The 19914-nt window shown below is 40.1% G+C and overlaps 3 protein-coding genes across 6 annotated transcripts; 1 reads left to right on the top strand and 2 right to left on the bottom strand.

Annotated features, from left to right (window-relative positions):
* Window positions 1-299: 299 nt before the first annotated feature.
* LOC140380973 (phenazine biosynthesis-like domain-containing protein 1) lies at window positions 300-3577 on the bottom strand. The gene is made up of 10 exons (XM_072464968.1): window positions 3440-3577; window positions 3260-3359; window positions 2586-2684; window positions 2404-2513; window positions 2281-2310; window positions 2122-2210; window positions 1945-2036; window positions 1803-1886; window positions 534-596; window positions 300-460 (listed from the first exon to the last, which is right to left on the bottom strand). The coding sequence occupies exons 1-10, from the start codon at window positions 3521-3523 to the stop codon at window positions 348-350; spliced, it is 864 nt and encodes a 287-aa protein (XP_072321069.1). The 5' UTR covers window positions 3524-3577; the 3' UTR covers window positions 300-347.
* A 319-nt stretch (window positions 3578-3896) lies between these two features.
* Window positions 3897-7289, top strand: hnrnph3 (heterogeneous nuclear ribonucleoprotein H3 (2H9)). Its single transcript, XM_072465861.1, has 11 exons — window positions 3897-3941; window positions 4444-4535; window positions 4621-4767; window positions 4859-5002; window positions 5324-5462; window positions 5833-6032; window positions 6106-6198; window positions 6264-6370; window positions 6475-6610; window positions 6688-6744; window positions 6815-7289. Exons 2-11 carry the CDS (start codon window positions 4448-4450, stop codon window positions 6871-6873), a joined length of 1170 nt encoding a protein of 389 aa, XP_072321962.1. The 5' UTR covers window positions 3897-3941; window positions 4444-4447; the 3' UTR covers window positions 6874-7289.
* Window positions 7290-7988: 699 nt separating this feature from the next.
* rufy2 (RUN and FYVE domain containing 2) lies at window positions 7989-16667 on the bottom strand. Of its 4 annotated transcripts, none has more exons than XM_072465859.1 (19): window positions 16581-16667; window positions 13630-13803; window positions 13426-13543; window positions 12763-12864; window positions 12567-12690; window positions 12397-12461; window positions 12250-12315; window positions 12096-12165; window positions 11889-11990; window positions 11699-11815; window positions 11521-11613; window positions 11110-11184; window positions 10940-11037; window positions 9130-9249; window positions 8897-9026; window positions 8722-8816; window positions 8602-8650; window positions 8424-8504; window positions 7989-8349 (listed from the first exon to the last, which is right to left on the bottom strand). In XM_072465859.1, the coding sequence occupies exons 1-19, from the start codon at window positions 16654-16656 to the stop codon at window positions 8206-8208; spliced, it is 1899 nt and encodes a 632-aa protein (XP_072321960.1). In that variant the 5' UTR covers window positions 16657-16667; the 3' UTR covers window positions 7989-8205. The 4 variants fall into 4 exon arrangements, with proteins under 4 accessions (XP_072321960.1, XP_072321958.1, XP_072321959.1 ...); XM_072465857.1 differs by lacking the exon at window positions 16581-16667 and adding an exon at window positions 14547-14884; XM_072465858.1 differs by lacking the exon at window positions 16581-16667 and adding an exon at window positions 14553-14883.
* Between the last annotated feature and the right edge of the window lie 3247 nt (window positions 16668-19914).

Raw genomic sequence — 19914 nt, 5'->3', positions numbered from 1 at the left:
ATAATTTCATAATGTTGTATTTATTTAATTTGACATTTTAACAGAAGTTACTTCATTTTACAAATGGTTAAGTAACAATTTAATAACATTTTAGCACCTTTTTTATTTTTTTTATAAGAACACTAGACTTACAATTAAGGGCCATTTGTTTCATGACATACTTGGACTAATAATACTGGTGTCATTCAGATTTATTAAGCCATTTTACTTGAAAATGTGTAGATTTGCATTGTACATTGTAATTGACATTTTGAATAAATAATGTAAGCTTCAAGTGTTCTTTTTGTCATTTGATGTCGTTTATTTTTGGTACATTTTATTTGATTCAAATCTGTTATCTTCATCCATTATAGAGTGATTGTTCCTCGCATTATAGTAACAGTCGTCCCAGATATATTGATTCTTCCATCGTCTCTCACTTCTAGCTCCATTTCTCCACCTCTGCTTGAGCACTGGTAAGCTATTATATAAAAAATACCACTTTTACAATAAAACTAGAAAACAGCAGAAAATTATATTCATTAGGTTATTACCCAGTAATTTTAGTTTTCCTAATTTTTCAGCCCAATAGCTCCCCAAGACAGTGTGAGCTGAACCTGCCAAAACAAATGGTGTTAATGTGGAGAGTTTATACACATCCTTAAATCAGAGCATCTCAAAGTGTGGGGTGCGCCTGTTTGGGGGGGTTTATCTCTAAATATGAGAGAGCAATGGAGGAGTGGGTCAGCCTGCCTCTGCCCCCTCACACAGGTCTGCCTCTGTCTCTCCTCTGTCTCTCCTCTGTCTCTCCTCTGTCTCTCCTCTGTCTCTCCTCTGTCTCTCCTCTGTTCCTCCTCTGTCTCTCCTCTGTCTCGCCGCACGCGCTTCTGTCCTAGTCCCCTTTGTGCTCGTCTCCCTGTAAAAGGTAAAATGTGTAAGGTTTCGCTTTTATTTTGGCAACTTCCTGTCTGACCGGAAGTAACAGTAAAATAAAAATTAATTGAGTCAAAGAAAAGGTGTAAAGTAAGCGACGGGTAATGGTGAAAAGTTAAACATAAAAAAAAAATGGTGAAATTTATAAAACAAAAAACAAATCAAGCTACAGTCAACAGGGGAACACGGTTTGTAATATGAATGAATGCTTTTTTTTTTTTTTTTTTAAATGTAAATGTTTATTTTACAAATGTATTGAACACAGTTGTGCTAATGTAATGATCTAGTAACAGTGATTATTTGTTCTTGCCTTGCTCTGATGTTGGAATGGAAACAATAAAAACTCATTTAACCATCAGTTCTGGCCTTTTCACTTTGACCCGACGCTACACTCCCCTTTTAGGCTCTAACTTTAGAACTTTCTCTGCTGCAGACCAGTCATGTGACATAAAGCATATGCGAAAAGAATGTGTTTGCATTCGGTTTCTTTTCCGCTTTGATCCCTTTGATGACGATGAAACATAAAGGCAGTGGTAGTATTTTCTCTCTCGCTTTTTCCTATTTTTTACTTTAAAGCGTAAAACACAGACTTTGAAGACGTACAACTACAGACATGCGGCAACTACAGTAAGTGGGGGTAAATGCACCTTTTCAGTTGGCTGCCAACCGCTATTAAAAGTAGCATAACAACAACAAGCTTCGTGCAGAAAACAGTCTGTGTGTGACGGTCGTGTATCTGCAGCGGTAAAAGTGATACACAGTGACAAGAAGGAACGTGAGTGCATCTTCTCCTTAAAATGCAAGCGCCAATTCGGCACTGTCCTAGAGGCTGAGGGGCGCACCAGAACAAGTGTGAGAAGCTCTGCCTTTAATGATAGTGACTCAAGTACCAGTGACAGGATCCTCTGTGATTCCAAACCACGGAGCAAAATATCTGGAGTAGAAGTCATATCCTGGTTGTTCATTTGGTGATCCTGTTTTCAAACACAACATGATCATACTTGTAATGGTAGATTATTATCTAATGCTTACCTATCATTGTAACAATGACTCCTTTGACTTTTCCAGTCGATTCACTTCTTTGCATCACAGTGGGATCAATTTTGATGTTGCATAATTCTGATCTGTGTTAATGCAACATAGTACAAGCTAATAAACAAATAGATCTGACATTAAAGTGCCCTTGGGGTTCATCAAATGTGTGGTTACCTGTCACACGTGTCAGCCAAACGAATCAGGAGTTTCTTTGTCTTTGCACTCAAGTATACCTCCTGAACCGGTAGACTTCCTACTGTTGCCTGCTCACGTCATATGATTATTTATTATTGAACATAATGCATGAAAGTTAAATGTAGTTACAAAACATACCTTGATTATGTCTCTGAACTCGTGCGGATCCTAAATGAAAAATAAATGTTATAATCTTGATTTCTTGTGGGGTAAACAATACATTTAGGGAGTGCAAATGCAGATTTGTGTGAATAAACGTACTGCAGGGCTTGCCGGGTTGAGAGGAAAATCCATGACACAATTGTCCCCATACCGAGTGACACACAGCTCTCCACTCCTTGTCTCAAACACCAGAGTCTTGTTTACGTTGTCTATAAAAGATTAGTAGAGTTGTAAGCCTTAGGGTCATTCATTATATCTTAAAGTGTTATGTTGAAACTTACTTTCATACTGGAACAGAACTCTTGCAGTGGCCAGAGTGGCGTGTCCACATAAATTCACTTCAGTTGTTGGTGTGAACCATCGAAGACGAAACCTTGACCCTATTGGAAAAGAGATGTTTTTTTTAACCATTTTCTGGCAAATCTGAAAACTGAAAATGACTGTGTTTGTGAAACAATGTGTAAAAAACAGTGGCTTTTAAAATGCACTGTATTCTGCCACTTCCTAACAATGCAAGTCTTAACTACTGTGTTTGGACTTAGAGAGATGCTGAGGATAAGAGTTTAGTTTGTTCAAATACTGTCTGTGAAATACTAAACTGCCACACTGCAAATTAAATGACTATGTAGGAATTCACACAAATATGTAGTTTTATTCTTAATTATTGTTAATAAATCAATCAATTAATCAATCAATTATTTGTGTTCAGAAACCTAGCAGCCCTAGTATATTATGAAAAGTAAACATTTTCCTTTAACATAGTTTCGTGAGCCTTCACACCTTTAATAAGACTTGGTACATTAATATTAGATTGTTATAACATAAACATGTTGGAATTCTTCCAATTTAACAGTAAAAAGTACTACTTTTTTGTTGTTTGGGCCAACTTAGCAGGGCCGCATTTGGCCTCGGAACCACAGTTTGGACACCCTTTATTTAAATGTTACTGCCTCACCTGTAGTGAAGTTGTCAGACGGATTCAGTTTGATAATGAAAGCTGTCTCTGACAGGTTCATTTCGGCTGAAATCTTCTGATACATCTCTTCACTCAGCTCCTGTTTTATATATAGATAAAACATGAAACACGAAGCCCGTCCAGGCTGTGGATAATCAAGTCCTGTGTACATGTACTTACATGTTGTAGAGGACATACTGCTGCTGGGTTTCCCTTAAAAGCCAGGTTTGTGAAGGCGTCTAGAGTATAAACTGGAATCTCCATTTTGCCAATAAATCAAACCTGTCGTTACCTGACGGTGGGTTGCTGCTGTCTGTGTTGCTGTCTTTCTGTTAACAAAAGACAAAAGAGAGTGTGACAGAAACAAACTGTCGACCTTTTCAATGCACTTTGACCCCAGCTCTGCTGCTCTTGCAATGGTTTAAGCTGCATTTTGGTGCGTTTGCTTTTTACAGTCTAATCATTAACGTCTGCTTTATAATTGTCAATATGAGAGCGAGTGTGTCGTCACAAACCATGCGTTTTCTTTGATATGTTGTTGTACAATCGTGCATACATAAAATACAACTCTTAAATCCAAGAAAGGCCAACATTTAAACGCACGCACGCGCGCGCGCTCACGCTCTTTTGCATCTCGCGATATTTCAAGTCCGTTTCTGCAGGTGATCGGAGGAGACCGGGAGTAAGTTGATTTCGTGAAAATAACTTACAAGATAACCAGTGTCGTTGTTACATTTTACTGTCATTTTTAAAAATGATTAAACACGGTGCTTTTTGGGCATGTTGGCGTTGAACCCGTGTGTAGTTTGTGGTGTTCATTTGACCGCTGTCTTGTCCTACAGTTAGCTTCAGGTGTTAGCTGCTAGCTGCAAACGGCGTTTGTGTGAAACAATCATCAAATCATTAGGAAATGAGAAGATATGACTCATAGCAGTTCTTAAGGTTATGGAAGACTGTATAAGTATTTGATTGTGGACGGGTCTGGACATTGAGAATGCGGTCTATGGATTTCAGAAAGTAGCTAACAGTTAGTACTTGTATGAGGAAGTAAGAGGCGCTGTGGGCTTCACTGTCACTCCACAACTTAAGTTTATTTGTTTAACTTTAGTGCTCAGAAATGTGTGTCCGCGTAGACCTGCCCTGCTCTTTATATCATGTGCACCTGCTTCTGTTTGCTGTGGCAGGAGGATGTCTCTGAACGAGGAGGGCTTTGCGGTGAGGATCAGAGGACTGCCCTGGTCCTGTACTCTGGAGGAAGTGGCCAGTTTCTTTTCAGGTGCCTCTTTGCCTCTTGGATAAAAAAAAAAAAACATTAATACAAAGACTTGACTAATAAAAACATACTTTGAATTGCATTACAGATTGTAACATTGAAGGGCAAGTATGCTTCACTTATTCCAAAGAAGGCCGGCCCAGTGGAGAGGCTTTTATTGAACTAAGCACTGCAGAAGACTTCAAAAATGCTCTGGCCAAAGATAGAAAATACATGGGCCACCGCTACATTGAAGGTAAGCCATGAATACAATGATCAGATCAACCATAATTTAACATCTATGTTGTATAATGTCACAATTTGCTGTGTATTTCCAATGGAAACAGTTTTCAAGTCAAACCGCAGTGAGATGCACTGGGTGCTGAAGCGCTGTGGTCCTGCCGACTATGACAGCTGCAGCGGCTGCTTGCTGCGATTAAGAGGCCTCCCATTTGGATGTAGCAAGGAAGAAATTGTTCAGTTTTTCTCAGGTATTTCAAAACATTTGCCATGTTGTGCTGTGATCAAAGTGCACATTAAACTATAGTTAAAAAGTTGAACACCTCATTTAATGTGAGTAATCACTGACTTACTAAAAAGAAAAACACTCAAGTAAAAGGCAAAATACTCAAAAAGGTCTTTGCTGTGGGTGTTTAGTTCATCATCCATCACTACACTATACTTCATACTGAGTAGATCACTAATTATCTGTAATGTATAAATGTCATCAGTGTTGTGTAGCTTTTGATTATTCTTTTAAATTTTACCAGACTATCTACCGACCAATGTATTTATGTGTGCTTGGGTTGAAGGGTTGAGAATCGTGCCAAATGGGATTACTCTGCCAGTGGACTACCAGGGGAGGAGCACAGGGGAAGCCTTCGTGCAGTTTGCCTCAAAGGAGATAGCAGAAAAGGCTCTGGGGAAACACAAGGAAAGAATAGGGCACAGGTGGGACAGACGGGATCGGGACGGGCTGGACTGGTTGGAATACTGTTTAAAACATCTTGAGTGTTCATTTATTTTAACTGTGTTGAAAAAAGAATATTTTTTTGAATACTTATATAAATAATTTCTAGTTGCTAGTGGTAAGAAAGAAGGGGTATTTAACTCAATGTATGTATTGTGATGTTTATTGTTCCTGTGAGTGATGGTCCAAGTTAAATGACCATTTGCTCCACAACTTAATTATGGTGAATAATTTATAATCAATTATAGGGAAAGATGTTTTGGGTTAGATTCTGTCTGATATGAAATGTATTGTGAATTGGATCATTTCTCCTGTTTATCTTCTCTCTATGGCATGTGCGTCGTGTTTCAGGTACATAGAGATCTTCAAAAGTAGCCGTAATGAGATCCGAGCCTACTATGAGGTCCCTCGCCGGGGTCTGGGAGGACAGCGTCCCGGACCCTACGATAGACCAGTGATGACCGGTCCCAGGGGAGGGTTTTTTAGTCCGAGTCCAGGACGTGGAGGTGCTCTGATAGACAATATTAGAGGTGGTGGGGGTTATGGTGGAGGTATGATTTCTGTTGCCTGCAAACCTTCATGTGAAGTCTGAGGGGAAAAAATGCCTCAATTTATTTTTCTCAGGTTATGGAGGGTTTGACAACTACAATGGATTGAATAACTACTCGTTTGGAAATGGCATGTTTGATGATCGAGGCCGAGACAGAGGTGGAAGATGTGAGTAACTGTTTTGGATCATGTGTTTGTAGTTTGTGTACGATGATTGTGTTGTTTCTCGTCAGCTGTGGGAGGCCATGGTCAAAGCGACAGTGGCTCTGGCTTCCACAGTGGTCATTTTGTCCACATGAGAGGGCTTCCTTTCCGTGCAACAGAGGTAGACATAGCAAAAGTAAGAACATAAATGTTTACAGTTTGAGGATGCAGAGGAGCAAACACAATTCAACTTTGTAAGTCAAAACCTTTCTTGCCTCATATGTTCTTTTGTATTTTTAGTTTTTCGCACCACTGAATCCTCTGAGGGTTCACATTGATGTGGCTCCCAATGGCAAAGCGACTGGAGAGGCAGACGTTGAGTTTCGCTCTCATGAAGATGCAGTTGCTGCAATGTCCAAAGACAAAAACAACATGCGTCAGTCCCTTTTTCAACAGTAATTCACTACAACTTATTTATATATTTTTTAGAAAAAAATATTTTTCTTCTCACAGAGCATCGCTATATTGAACTTTTCCTCAACTCAGCTACAAGTGGCTCAGCTGAAACAAGTAATTTAACATTTTCCTAAAACGTGCTTGATTTATTTAGTGTAAGGCTGACATTTGTGATCCTCTTCAGGCCGAGGCGGTGGTTACTATGGTAACTCTAGGAGCAGTGCGCAACGATCTGGATACTGATTATTCCTGTTTTGAGTCTTTCCATGTGTTCTGTTTCTGTTCTTTGACCACATTTTTCTAAAGCTGACCTCACTAACACAAGTGAGCGTACCTACCGTAATATGGGAAAGTAGCTTTTGGTGTTTTAGGCACTAACATAATTATTTTGAAATGATATTAATTTTGTTGTTAGGTGGTGTACTTTTAATTTTTTGTACAAAGTTCACTGTTCTGATTTCAGATCAGCTTGTGAGTGAATAAGATGAATGTGAGCCTGTGTTTTATGAACGTTTTGAAAGATCATGAAATGATTTAAGTTTAATATTGTATTCTGTTCTTGAAGAGCAGAAGTAAAAAAAAAAAAGTTTATATTTCAGCTGTAAGAAGTTAGTACAGCTGTTGTACATTTACATATTAAATTTGATATTTAATTCTCATTACTCGTCTTTGGTATTATTTTGGGAACATTTTGGAAATATGGCAATGCAACATACTGTTCAGAGAAAGTTTACTTGAATGTGACTTTAATCAGATTGCTACACAGTTCATATTCTTGGCAAAGATCATTGGCAGATTTTTTTCCAGCAAAAGGCCACAGTGATAATCAGATGATTCCATTGTAATACTGTACATATCACACATGTAATGATTATGGTAAACATCACCCTGGCCTCATTCAGAATCATGCTGAACCACGGCCATGACACACAAATTAAAATGTAAAAACTGCAGTTTGTGTCGACATTTTAGGCAGTTTTGATTTCCAAAACTTCCACTCTTTGAGCAGCAGTAGTACAAAGTGGTTCTTAAGTTATATTAAAACCTTAAATAATGTGCATTAAAATATATACAATTGACCAGTGTCTGGATCTTCTCATCCACTAAAATGTGGCAATTAGTAGCTACTCAATATTCTAGCTTTTTGGTCCTTTCAGCACCACTGTTTTAGAAATAATATGGACCACTTGGCAAACAGTGTTTATACTGGAAAAATGGCTTGTGGCAGGTGACAAATTAGTAAAATTCTAGTGTCATGAAAATACTATTGAGCCCTAAGTTGGCACAAAATTAAATATGGGCATTTTAGACTGATTTTGATCCGTCTAAATTAACTGATGCACTGATTTGTTTTACGAGTATTTTATGCAAGAGTTGGGTCATCTATGTTGGTCGCAATTTAAGACTTGATGTGAAAAAACAACCTAAAAAGTAGTTTATGGTGTTTAAAAAAAGAGGTTCACGTTTGTAGCAAATAAATAAATATAATACAGAAGTGGCTTGTCCATGCAGTCATAGCAGCGTTCATACAGTTGAATGATATCTTGTGTGAGTTGAGATGGTTTTCCATCTGCCTCATGTGGTGTTGGAGGAGCAGCGCTGGAGGAGGAGGGCGTGGCACGTGTCGCACACTCTCACCGGTTTGGGCGAGGCGGGCAGAGGCAGCTCGTTGTCAGAGCAACCGTTACAGAAAATCTCTCCACAGTTTCTACAGTGATGCTGCGGACACAAACAAACAAGAATTCAAATAAAACAAACACGGTACAGAGTAAATATAAAAAGCTTAGACTTGCCTTTCGTCGGGAGATGGAAAACTCCTTCTCACACAGTTTACAGTGAGTGGCGTCTTTGTCCTTTAGCCAAACCTGACCGCCCTAAAACAACAACATCAGCCAGTTAACTTACTGAGACCAAAACTAACCAAAGCTTCCCAAAAGTGTATGATGCATGTATTTACTACTATGGTTTTACCTGGAGGGCTTTGTTGGCCTCCTTGATGTCTTCAATCTTCAATTTGGATCTGGAATTTTAATCAAATGCAATCTTTATGTTTATTAAAAAGTTATAAGAAGTAAAGAAAATTCCACATACTCGCTAAGTTTAGAGCCAAGCTCCTCCAGTGCCTGCTCCTGGTCTTCACAGATTGACTTAAGCTGAATGTTTTCATCTTGAAGACGATGAAACTCCTAAATGTGTGCAAGCAGTGCTTATCAGTCAAATCATCTACAACCACACAAATGTACTTGAAAATTGATTATTTTTTTACTTTTTTTAAACCAATTATCTGCAGAGCCTCTGTGCCGAGCTGAGCCACAGTGTCTCGTTCTCTGTGCAGATCATTCTGCAGTGTCTGCCTCCACTCCCTCTCAATCTTTAGATCAGTCTCAAGCTGCTGACTGTGAAGAAAACCCACATAAAATCATTTACAACATGTTTGTTTCACTTTAAAAAGAAGAGAGAAAAAGGATCTTCAAACAAGCTGTGTAATTGGCTTCTTACAGTTGTTTTTCCTTTTGTGCAATCTGCCGTTGCAGGCTGTCGGCTTTGTTGGCAAAGTCCAGCTTGAAGCGCCTGGTTCCCTCTTCGGCGGAGGTCCGATGCCTCTCGGCCTCCTGTAATCTGCACCATTATAACCAGGGACAAACTCAGGACCATGGAGAGAAAAAACTCAAACGTGGATGAGGGATGTCAAAAAGAAGAATTATAATGAAAAAGCAAAAATGAATAAAGGATGAGGATGCTTTTGAAAATGTCAAAGGAACTAAAGCTACATTCTGTGCAAAACTCAAAAAGAACAATTCAAATTTGAGTGAGTCGACAAGTGAACAACCATTACACAACTGTTACGAGACATGCTCCCTAGCCACACAATTGTTCTCAATCATAAGACACAAATTGAAAAGTCAAGCAACTTAACAACAACTTAAAACAACAAATTTTATTGATCATGGTGCGTAACAGACAGTACTGGCAGTACTGTTAAACTGCATCATTGTTTTCTCTTCAAAAAAGTGTCAGGGAGGAATACAAAAGCAGAATGATTACTTCTAGTACACAGTAAAAATGCCAAAACGCACAACATATCCTGTATCCCTTGATTAAATGTTTAAATTAAGATGTTTTCCAGTACAATATATTCACAAGTTCCACTGAGTTTGACATCTTGAGGTTTTCCACCGTTAGTTGAGTTTAATCGTGTAAAGTTCAATCCAATGAGGGGCAAAGGCAGAGCTGATCAGTCAGAACAACACATGCAGAGTAACCCAAAGCAGGAGGCCTCACAGGAGCTCTGATCTCACCAAACTATTCAGCGAAGTGGCTGTGGTGACATGCAGGAGACAGACTTGTTTTCAGGGACAAAATAAAGCCCCAACGTACCAGCTAAATCGTGAGAGTCAACGCGCGTGGACAATCGACTTTTGTTACTGCTTTGTGTCAACTTTAAAAAGGGTAAACTGCTTTTACGCTCTACATTGTGGTTACAAAGGCTTACATAATTGCACAGTACAGGAGTCTGAGTTAGTATTTTATCATTTGTAGCTAATTATTTGAATATATTAAGGATACACAGCCCTTTGTTGTTCGGGAGCTTTATGTGCTACTGAGTCTAAGTAACACGCAGATAGAAATACAAATATTCTTTCGGCGCTGAATCAAATGTCTACTAATGTTCTAATAAAAAGTCGAGCAGTTAGCAAACTTTAGAAGGAAATGTCCTTAACGAGTTTGTACTGGTGCTCTGTGTCTGCGCTGGCACACTTGACAAATGACATGGCGAGCGTTCTTGTCTGGCTTAACAGATCTTTGTCACTGCGCACGGCGGAAAGATGGAGGTATGAGGTGATCGAAATGAAAAGATGAATGAAGCATGGGTCAAAGGCAACGGGGCAGAGGGCAGAAGAGGGGAGGAAAAGAAGCAAGAAAGACTGTCAATACACAACTAATCTCCCAAAGATGTTGCACTTTATGTCACTACAGAGCTAAATGAAGAGGAAGATGGAGGATGTCGTACATGATATATTGTCAAATTCAGTCAACTGTACGCACCTACATCTAATAAATGGCTTTCCGTATAACAATAAAACATGATGTAACTGAAACATTTATCGACACGTGATGAATAAATCACTAAACCAATCGTGGAAGTGGGATGGAGAGGTGAAAAAGTGTGATGAAACGTCTCATAAATGAACACGCGTTACACATTAGAGGTAAAGGCAACCCAAACAAAACTCACAGATGACGCATGCTTTAATTGGATACGTTTGACTTCGTAAAGGGGTAGAAAACAGTCGCGGGCGTCACTCACCTTTGCTCCAGTTGTTTCATGGTGGCAGTGATTTGATTGGTCTTCTCTTCCAGGCGGCTGATCACGTCATTCTTTTTCTTCATCTCATCGTCGGAACTCTGGGAAAGGTCCAAATTGTTACGGCATTACAGTAGGGCGGAGCGCGTGAGCTTTACTGTTCAACTGCACACCTGCATCTTCTGGTACATCTCCACATTGATGGCCTTCACCTCGTCTAGTTGGTGCCTCAAACCGATCAGTGTGTCCTAAGAAATTAAATTATGTTGAATATATAAAGTACGTATACAAATAAACTGGATTTTCTGGGCTATTTTTCTTGCTGATAGACAACCAAAAGTGGGAAAAGTTGCCAAAATAGGAACACAAGCAAAGCAGTGTCTAGAAAGTAAGACATTATTTTCAAATTGGAAGGACAAAACATGAAATAATGCTTACAATCTTAATATTCAAAAGGATAAACCTCAACAAAGTAAAATACTACCTATCCTTTTTCAACAATCTATTTTTTTTATAATTTTTTTCAATTATTTTTCAATAATCTGTACATATGCAATTATTATTTCTTGCATGGATAATCCGACCTGTTTTTCGTGAATGTCTTTTTCCAGGTGTTTCATTGCCAGCTCCATCTCTTGCTTCATGGACACCTGGGCAACCAACTCGTTTTCCACATCCTTGAGAGAGACAAATGAATTAAAACGCACACTCTGGGATTTTATTTTCATGAAACTTGATTTGAAAAAGCTGCTTTGCTCTGACCTGTCTGAGCTGGCACTCCTCCTTCAGTTGTCTCTGAGCTTCGCTGTACATTTCATCCAAACCCTGACGAGACTGTTTGTAAGTGTCTCGCTCCACCGAGACGTCGCCCTGCGTTACCTTCAGAAACACACCAACACAGCTCTCAAGTCCATTTCATTGCAGTCATTTAGAGGTTTATAATTGCTCTTACCTCTAAGTGCTGCTGTGTCTTCAGTAATATCAGACTGTTTTCACTCCTTAACTGCTGGTTTTCCTCTTGTAGTTTGATAATATTGTTTTTTGCAATGGCTAACTGCAAAAGGACAAATTACAATTGTACTTCTACATGTCAATACAGAACATATTCATTTGTTGCAGTTTCAAACCCATTTTCAGCAGTAGTGTTGAGGGATCTTACCTCTTCAATGAGTTTAGAGTTAGATTTCTCCAACGTGTCAACTCTGCCCTGCAGGCCGTGTACAGTTGTGCTGAAAATATGAACAACCAGCACACCTTCATAAACCATTTACACCACAAGGGAATTAGAAGACAAAGAAAGGGTGATTCCTTACTTGAGTTGTCGGTTCAGCTCTTCGATGTAGTTTTTTTGGTCCAGGATCGTTGCTATCTGGCTATTCCTGTTGTCAAGGAAACAGAGGGACTAGAGTTACAGTTTTAGCCCAGACAGAGACAGACAGTGTGCAGAGCTGTGTGCATACCGCTCCTCGCTCCTGTAGTCATCAATGTCACTCTTCAAGTACATGGAGAAGTCTATTACCCCAACCTACAGGACAATTAAAACATAAATAACTCCAGTACTCTAACATTAGCATTAAAAGGACGTCTATTGATTCAAGGTTTCATTTCATAAAGTTACAAAGAGAGTTACCTGTGTGTCCAGGTCCTCGCCTTTGACACAAAGATTGGCATCAATAACATTAAGGCCCACCAGCAGGCCAACAATTACAGCACCCTCCTCCTCAAGCATCAGGGCTGAATTCTCATAGAAATCACTAAAAAGCAAAAGGCCAGTCAAACACATGCTCGGTTATAAAAGCCCTCTCAACCGTATTGGTATGGTGTACCTGAGCAGATCTTTCCGAGTGATGAGTAAACGCAGATAGTCAGCCAGCCGCTTCTGCATCAAGGCCAAGCGCAGCCAGGCTCTGGCTCTTCCAAGTGGAGTCCTATAAAAACATAATCAGATTCAACACAATGGAAATGGAACAGATGCTGCAACTGAACTCATGGCACTGAATCATTCCATTCCGTCACACCAATCTGACACGAACAATTTGCGTTAGAGGCTTTAATTTGCCTTAACAGAGAGCGGAGGGGAAGGAAGCTCCTTAATAAGCTCTTTTCGTTGCAAGGGAGCTGGCCTGAGTCAGCAGCCCCTCAAGGAAACGCTGTTTCCATCATCAGCTTCGACTGTCATGAACTGTTCCTCATTTGGTACATGTGGTGGAAACTGATAATCGCCTGATTCATCGATGTGGGAGGCACAATTGCAAAGGAGACAAGTGCGATCATATTTCTGAAGAAGTTGTATTAGTAACCGGTGATTCAGTTTTATGTTTTGGTTCCAAGGAAGATGCTATCCACTAAAAGTCTTTCTAATGATACTGCGCCAGTTGCTTGCAGAACAGGAATGACGAAGTGAAAGTAAACGCAGGTGTTTTCCTGCTCCGGTCACATTTTAGTGTTACCTACGTGTGAACTTTAAACAGCTGTGATCAGAGTCTTACTTGAGTCCCGGCAGGTCTCGCACTGAAGCCGAGATCTCCCCTGCTTCAGGGCACAGTTTTTCTACCAGCTCAAGAGGAGCCCACAGAGACTTGTTAAAGCCCAGAAAGGATTTCTTCACTGCAAATGTGCAAAATATCAGTATTTGAGCGTCTACAGATTTGTTTTTATACCATTGAAATGTTCTAAATTCTGACGTGCTCTACCTTTAAGGCCATGTTTGAGGCAGTGCTCCATAACTACAAAGAACTGCTGCAGAGGCGGATAGTCCGAGTCCAGGGTCCTGCCAAAGCTCAGAGCCGACTCGATCAGCCCCTTGATGCTCAGCTTGGCCATGTTCAACAGGTTGGCTCGCTCCATGGCCATCGGGTCACGGAAGGCTAAAAGAAAGACAGGGAAATGTTTCAGAAGATCAAAACACCAGTGTGCTTTTATCCATTAGTGACTGTATGTTTAAGATATTCCTTTATTGTCCACACATGGAGAAATTTCATTGTTGCAACGCAGGTACATACAGAAGAAAAGGACAGATAACATATAGGAAGTTTAAAAAACACTCTTAATAGAAGAACTTTAGTTTAGTCTATTTATAGTTTATAAACTTACACACATAATGAAGCCGCAATGTTCATTTAATGCATTGCAAAGACAATGACTGATTAGACTCTGCAAACTGTTTCTGCTTTTACTGGGTAATGGATAATGGTCCACTGGCTTTAGTTAATGTGTATCTGAACAACACTGAGAAAGCTTAAATGAACTTGTGAAATAGTGAGATGCACCGACAGCACTGTGTATAGATCCAGAGGTTTAACATTCTAACAAGTGAAAATACAAAAGGACCATTTTAGCTACAAGTTTTAGCAGTTGTTGTGAGTAAGACCATTTTAGACACACCGAAGCCATGGACAAAGACATACAGTGCATTGTCTTTGTACTTGAAAGCCCCATGAGAGCTGCATGAGAACAGCGGGTGAGAGAGAGCGTCCCCTGAGGAGCATCACGAGCCATGGAAAATAATCAATTGCTCACAAACAGATAATGGTGATGTCATGTTACATCAAATTAAGATGCATTGCTCAATAACGTATGAGTAATAAAGTCGACAGAGCCCATTGTTTACCTGTACCTTGCACAGTCCACTCCTCTGGCAGAGATGTCCTGTGCTCTGACACTTTGGGCAGGACGTGAATACTCCCTGAAATGGTCTCGGACGCTTTCCTGGCCAACGCAAAGATAGGCGCCTGCCATCGGCCATCTCCTCCAGAGCCTCCTCCTCCTCCTCTCGCACTGGCGCTGGCGCTGTTGGCCTTGTCCACGGCGCCAGATTTTTCCTCCTGCAGCCTCAGAATCCCGAACATCTGAGCCTTCTCCTTGGCGCTGTCCGCCTCTGCCAGAGACAAGTCGTGCTCTGCGGGCGATGCCATGTTCTGGACCTCTGGACTCTGGGTCGCAGTTTGGCCGTAAAAACAAACCAGAGCGTGTGTTGTACAAAAAAAAAAAAAAAAAAATTAAAAAAAAAATCAGATGCAGACCCACATAACAACAAACGCTTCCGAGATGAGATCGCACCGGTCAAAAACAATGACAGGTCTGCACAGCGTCTGAACACCGAGCCCGCGGGGAGCGTCAGGCTGCTACATGCTGGACGTCCGCTTCGCCTACGGGAGCGGTGGAGCGTCTGATTTCCTGCATATCGCGGGGTTTTTGAGGTTTGTTTACAACGCGCGGTCCAAAGCGATAGTTGAGTTCTGACGGTTTCGCTGCTCCCACCAGAGGGGCGGTGTCAGGGGCTCACGAGAGCGGCCCAGAGCCACACAAAAGAGAGCACTACGTCATCAAGTCAGTGTGGCCGCGGACGCCCTCTGGTGGCTGCAGGGGGGGAGTAACAGCTCCACATGTGCCACAGATGAAAAGACTACTTTGCAGAATACTGAATACTTGTTTTAAAAGGAATTTTGTCAAATGTACATGCACTTCGAATACTTTCATAGAGACTTGATTTAGAGTGTAATACACATGAATCTTTGCATCTTTGTTATGCATTTATTTATCACAGATTAAAGGAGAGTGGTATGATGCTTTGTACTTACAACAGAGCAGTTTGAAGCCTAAATTGCGTGATCACAAATCGTAATGTATGCCTTTGATTTTAGGAAAGTGGTATGAAAGAGCAACAGCGCCGGACAATTTGAATTCTGAATAAGTATACTTCCCATCTCAGATTACAGGGTGACTGACCACTTGCCTGTCTTTTGGCAGGTGTATTTTATCTTGCAAAGACATTTCAAAGACTTGGTTTACTGACTTTGACTTTTCCAGTCTCTTTCTGTGTGTTATGATCATTGACTGTATAATATCATAATAATTTATGTTCTGCTCGATAAATATGGAAGATTGTATAGCGTTATTGCAGTTAATATCTGTCCTTATTTATGTCCACATTCAACAACGTATCTCTTTTTCCTACAATTTGAGGTGGTCACCCTAATAAAAGACCAAAATTAATGTAGTTGCCTAAAGTAAAATGTGTCAGTCTGTGATCTGTATTAGGCATGACTGACAAAAGGACTTCAATGATTTATAACTACTGTAGTCTTAAATTGTATGATTATAATAGGGTTTAATACAAATAAAAATCTCAAATGGGTAAAATTCATTCATTAATTTTCAACCGCTTGTTCCCGTTAAGGGTCAAGAGGGACTGGAACCTATCCCAGTGACTTTGGGCCTTAGGCGTGGTACACCCTGGACAGGGGCCAGCTCGTCACAGGGTTAACATAGAGACATAGACACACGGACAACCATTCACTCTCACATTCACTCACTAGGGCCAATTTAGAGTTGCCAATTTTGCATAACACACACGTGTCTTTAGATGGTGGGAGGAAGCCGGAGAACCCGGGGAGGACATGCAGACTCCACCCAGACAGATCATGTGATGTTGCTCTGGAACCCACAATCTCTTTCTTGGGAGGCGAGAGCGCTAACCACTCTGCCACCGTGCACCCCTGGGTAAAATTGCTTCCTTAGATTCCCTTTTACAAAGACATGTGTTTTGCTTTAAAATAGATAAATAAATAAAAATCAGTTCATCTTAATGAGACAATTCCAAAGACTAAAGGTGCAATTGAACAGTAATTCTGTGGACACATACCTTGACAGTATGCTAATCGCTCCATGCTCTCGCTGTGAGTGATGCCCCAGCGGTGAAGACTCTGGGGGGAGTACATGATGTATGATGATACTTTTCTGTATTTTACTTCGTTTTGCTCTTGTGTGTTGAGGAACCTTTGGTTAAACTGAAAAATAAAAAAAAAGATATAAAATGGTAATTCATATTTGTATTACTATTCAACATTACATCACACGGTTAGTCAATTGGTGGCCTGCAGGCAAAATCTGGCCCACTAAGCTATATGGTCCAGCCCCTCATGGTAAAATGGGCCATAAGCCGTTCCATATTGCTTGGTAAGATGATTTGGTCCTTAGTGCACGATGATAGCTCTGTTATTCAGTTCCACTGTACTATGCCTTTCACATCAATTGAATCAAATGTTGTAATGACATTTATTTGAAGACCTTAACACCCTGGTTTAGATTATGTTGTCTAGTCCTGTTCAAGATGTTGTTTTAGCCTGATGTGACCAACAATATGTTGTTGTTGTTGTTGTTGTTGTTGTTGTTGTTGTTGTCTTTAGTCTTTACACTTTATTCTTGGTCTTTGCTTAATCCTGCTTTAGTCCTGTTTCTAAGTTTCTAAGAAAATACTGTTTTATTTTTTTATTTGCTTCTGTGAAACATTCAATTTCTGTTGAATATTACCATTGCGAGTTGTTTGTGGATATTGGATATGAATAATAAAATTATGGTGCAGTTTTGAAGTACGGCCCCCAGACAATAGCTCTCCAAAAAATCTGGCCCCTGGAAAATATAACTGAATAGCCCTGGCCTATCAAATCCCCAAACTTGGCAGAATCATTATTGATGCAGTGGTCATTTTGATCTTATTTATTTTCTTTAATAATCCAGTGTCTAATAATCCTGGGTGTGAAGAGACATTCAATCAACTCCCATAGTCCCTAGTTTGTTGTGGTGCAGCAGCAGCAGAAGCAGAAGTTTTGTTGAGGAATAGACAGCCGGGATAATCCTGAAAGATTCCAGAATGACTGATAAGGACACCTCAGAGGAGATATAGCCCAGGGGGGGAGGCTCCTTCATGATCCGAGGGATCCATCGTATCATCCTGTTTGTCCCACTGACCTAAATCACACTGAAAACATTTTGTGGACAGAGGAAAAGAGAATTTACAATGGCTCCATCAGCGCCAACAATTCAACGTACTGGTATATTTTTGTCTTTCTTCTTTTTTTGCATTTTCAAAATATACTAAAATGTTTTGATCCAAATCAGATTTGTAGGATGACCATCTTCAGTGTTTGAAACATCAGTTGACATAAAAATATATTACATTATTACAAGGTTTATTCAATGTTCCCTGCTTAGGTCTCACTCTTTTACATCTTAAGCCTGACTACGATCATTTGACCACAGCTCACTGAGTATAAATTGGCCGGATCAGAATATGGCAAGTTTAATGTATTTTTAATTGAACAGTTGCTATTTTCTTGGCTTCACAATTTTTCTGCTGATTTGTATAAAATTCTTTATCTGAAATTAACAGACATTCATACAATTTAATACATAAAATGTCAATTTGTTACTATGCTTATTGTAAAAATGTTGACAAATGTATTTTGTTTACCTTTTTTTCTTCAGGTTCTCGCTGTCGTTTCCATCCAAACTACTGTCAGCCTCCTGACATCTCTGAACCACGCCTAACTATAGCCATGGATCTAGCCCACACTGCTAAGCAGCCTTTATTCATTAAACATATGACTGGAGAACACGTGACAGACATCCCCAACAGCCAATCACAGCTCAGCACTTCACAGCTATCCACCAATAGAAGAGACGTTTTCTACTAAAATAATCTGCCTCCGAACTCAGAAATAGTGTTGGAATTCCTAGTCAAGGTTTTATGCACTTTTGAAACATTTCATCACTATCATTGTGTCCGCGGATGTCTTACCTCAGCGGCGTCAGTCCACGCCTCAGTGAGTCGGTAGTTTGACTCCGGGGTTTAGCATCATGTCAGTCTCTGCAGCAAAAAATAAAACGTATTCCACACCGTCATCATTTGGCAATTTGTGGTGGATGAAAATGTCACTGTTTATGTGTGTTCTTTTTTCAGTCCATCTCTTAAATCAAAAGTCTCTGGACCTGTTCATGTGCGTATGGCGGTAGTATTATGCCGGTGCACGCGGTGGAGACATCCCCGTCCTCACGAGCACAACAGCGGATGACAGGGGGAGGGGCTGAGTGGGCCTGCCACGGGATGAAAGGGAGGGGCATGGGGAGGGGCCACGCGAGCACGTACTGGGGACATGGATGGTTATGAATGTAGCTTTTACATGAATGAAAAATGAATGGACATTTTCAGAATACAAAAAAGAAAAAAGTGCATATCAGAGCAAAAGCAAATGTACATAACAGTGTGCACAAAACCCAATACCAATACCCAATTCAATGAATTACTCCTAAGCCTAAGAATATGATTAAATCAGATTTGTTTATTTAAAAAAACATGTTTTGAATAGAACTGGCCATGGCCAATGTAAAAAGCGTGAATGTTTTGTTTGGTAGGCTTTATTATTTATTGAGAATAATTAAATCCGTAAAGTTTGCTAGACCGCCACTAGATGGCAAACCACATTTCTCCACTTTCACTAAAGCTACGTACAGACCGCAGACGCCTAATCGCGCCCGACGCAGAATTTGAGCGCGTGTACATTAGAAAGGTCGCTCGGACGCGCGCGCTCGACGCCCCGGCCACTGTACACAAGACAAAAATAGTTAAAATTCAGAAAGGTCATACTCTGTGAAAAAAAATACTAGCTATGGTGCAACATAAAACAGTGAATATTATTAGTAAAATATAAAATATGATTGAAAGGCATGCATAAATAAATGTTACAAAAACACATTTTGACTCGATTTTTTTTCAAGCTATAGTACTTTATAATTCACATGTGTAGCTGCAGATTTGAAAGAAGACTCATTAGTTTATACTGTACATTTTAAGTTGTTTTTTAATGTTTAGGTTTCAGGCCACTTCCACTAGGTGGCGTACGCGCACTTTTAGAGATAATGTCTGTTGGAGCAAAAAGTGACTTGGCAAGAAATTACCGACTGTAGGAGAGCATACTCCTTTATGTTAAAACCAAAGAAAGGGCCATTGCAAGTGAAAAGTTGTGAGGATTAAGCCACTTAGAAAGAATGATATCAAAGAGAGTATAAGATGAAAAGTGGTTACAATTAACACCGTCACACTACTAGGCCTGATGAATATTTATTTATCCTACATTAGTCCAAAGTATTTACATGTGAAGCTGCAGGAGCACACATCAAACACCTTTGTTACAGGCAGT

This window comes from Eucyclogobius newberryi, unplaced genomic scaffold (assembly GCF_026437365.1).
Source record: "Eucyclogobius newberryi isolate DKJ021-1_F unplaced genomic scaffold, fEucNew1.0.hap1 SCAF_5, whole genome shotgun sequence".
Taxonomy (NCBI): Eukaryota; Metazoa; Chordata; class Actinopteri; order Gobiiformes; family Gobiidae; genus Eucyclogobius; species Eucyclogobius newberryi.
Note: the sequence above shows the minus strand (reverse complement) of the source record. Positions and strands in the feature narration are given on the sequence as shown.

Bases quoted from the DNA above. Each gene is read 5' to 3' on its own strand.
- LOC140380973 (XM_072464968.1), bottom strand. From the start codon at position 3,523: ATGGAGATTCCAGTTTATACTCTAGACGCCTTCACAAACCTGGCTTTT. The intron at 2,685-3,259 runs GTGAGGCAGTAA...CTTTTCCAATAG, and splicing joins GTCTGACAACTTCACTACAG to GGTCAAGGTTTCGTCTTCGA. The intron at 2,211-2,280 runs GTATGTTTTGTA...TGACGTGAGCAG, and splicing joins AGTTCAGAGACATAATCAAG to GCAACAGTAGGAAGTCTACC.
- hnrnph3 (XM_072465861.1), top strand. From the start codon at position 4,448: ATGTCTCTGAACGAGGAGGGCTTTGCGGTGAGGATCAGAGGACTGCCC. The intron at 5,003-5,323 runs GTATTTCAAAAC...CTTGGGTTGAAG, and splicing joins AATTGTTCAGTTTTTCTCAG to GGTTGAGAATCGTGCCAAAT. The intron at 6,745-6,814 runs GTAATTTAACAT...GATCCTCTTCAG, and splicing joins AAGTGGCTCAGCTGAAACAA to GCCGAGGCGGTGGTTACTAT.
- rufy2 (XM_072465857.1), bottom strand. From the start codon at position 14,850: ATGGCATCGCCCGCAGAGCACGACTTGTCTCTGGCAGAGGCGGACAGC. The intron at 13,804-14,546 runs GTAAACAATGGG...TCTTTCTTTTAG, and splicing joins GTGGACTGTGCAAGGTACAG to CCTTCCGTGACCCGATGGCC. The intron at 11,816-11,888 runs GTAAGAGCAATT...GTGTTTCTGAAG, and splicing joins AGACACAGCAGCACTTAGAG to GTAACGCAGGGCGACGTCTC.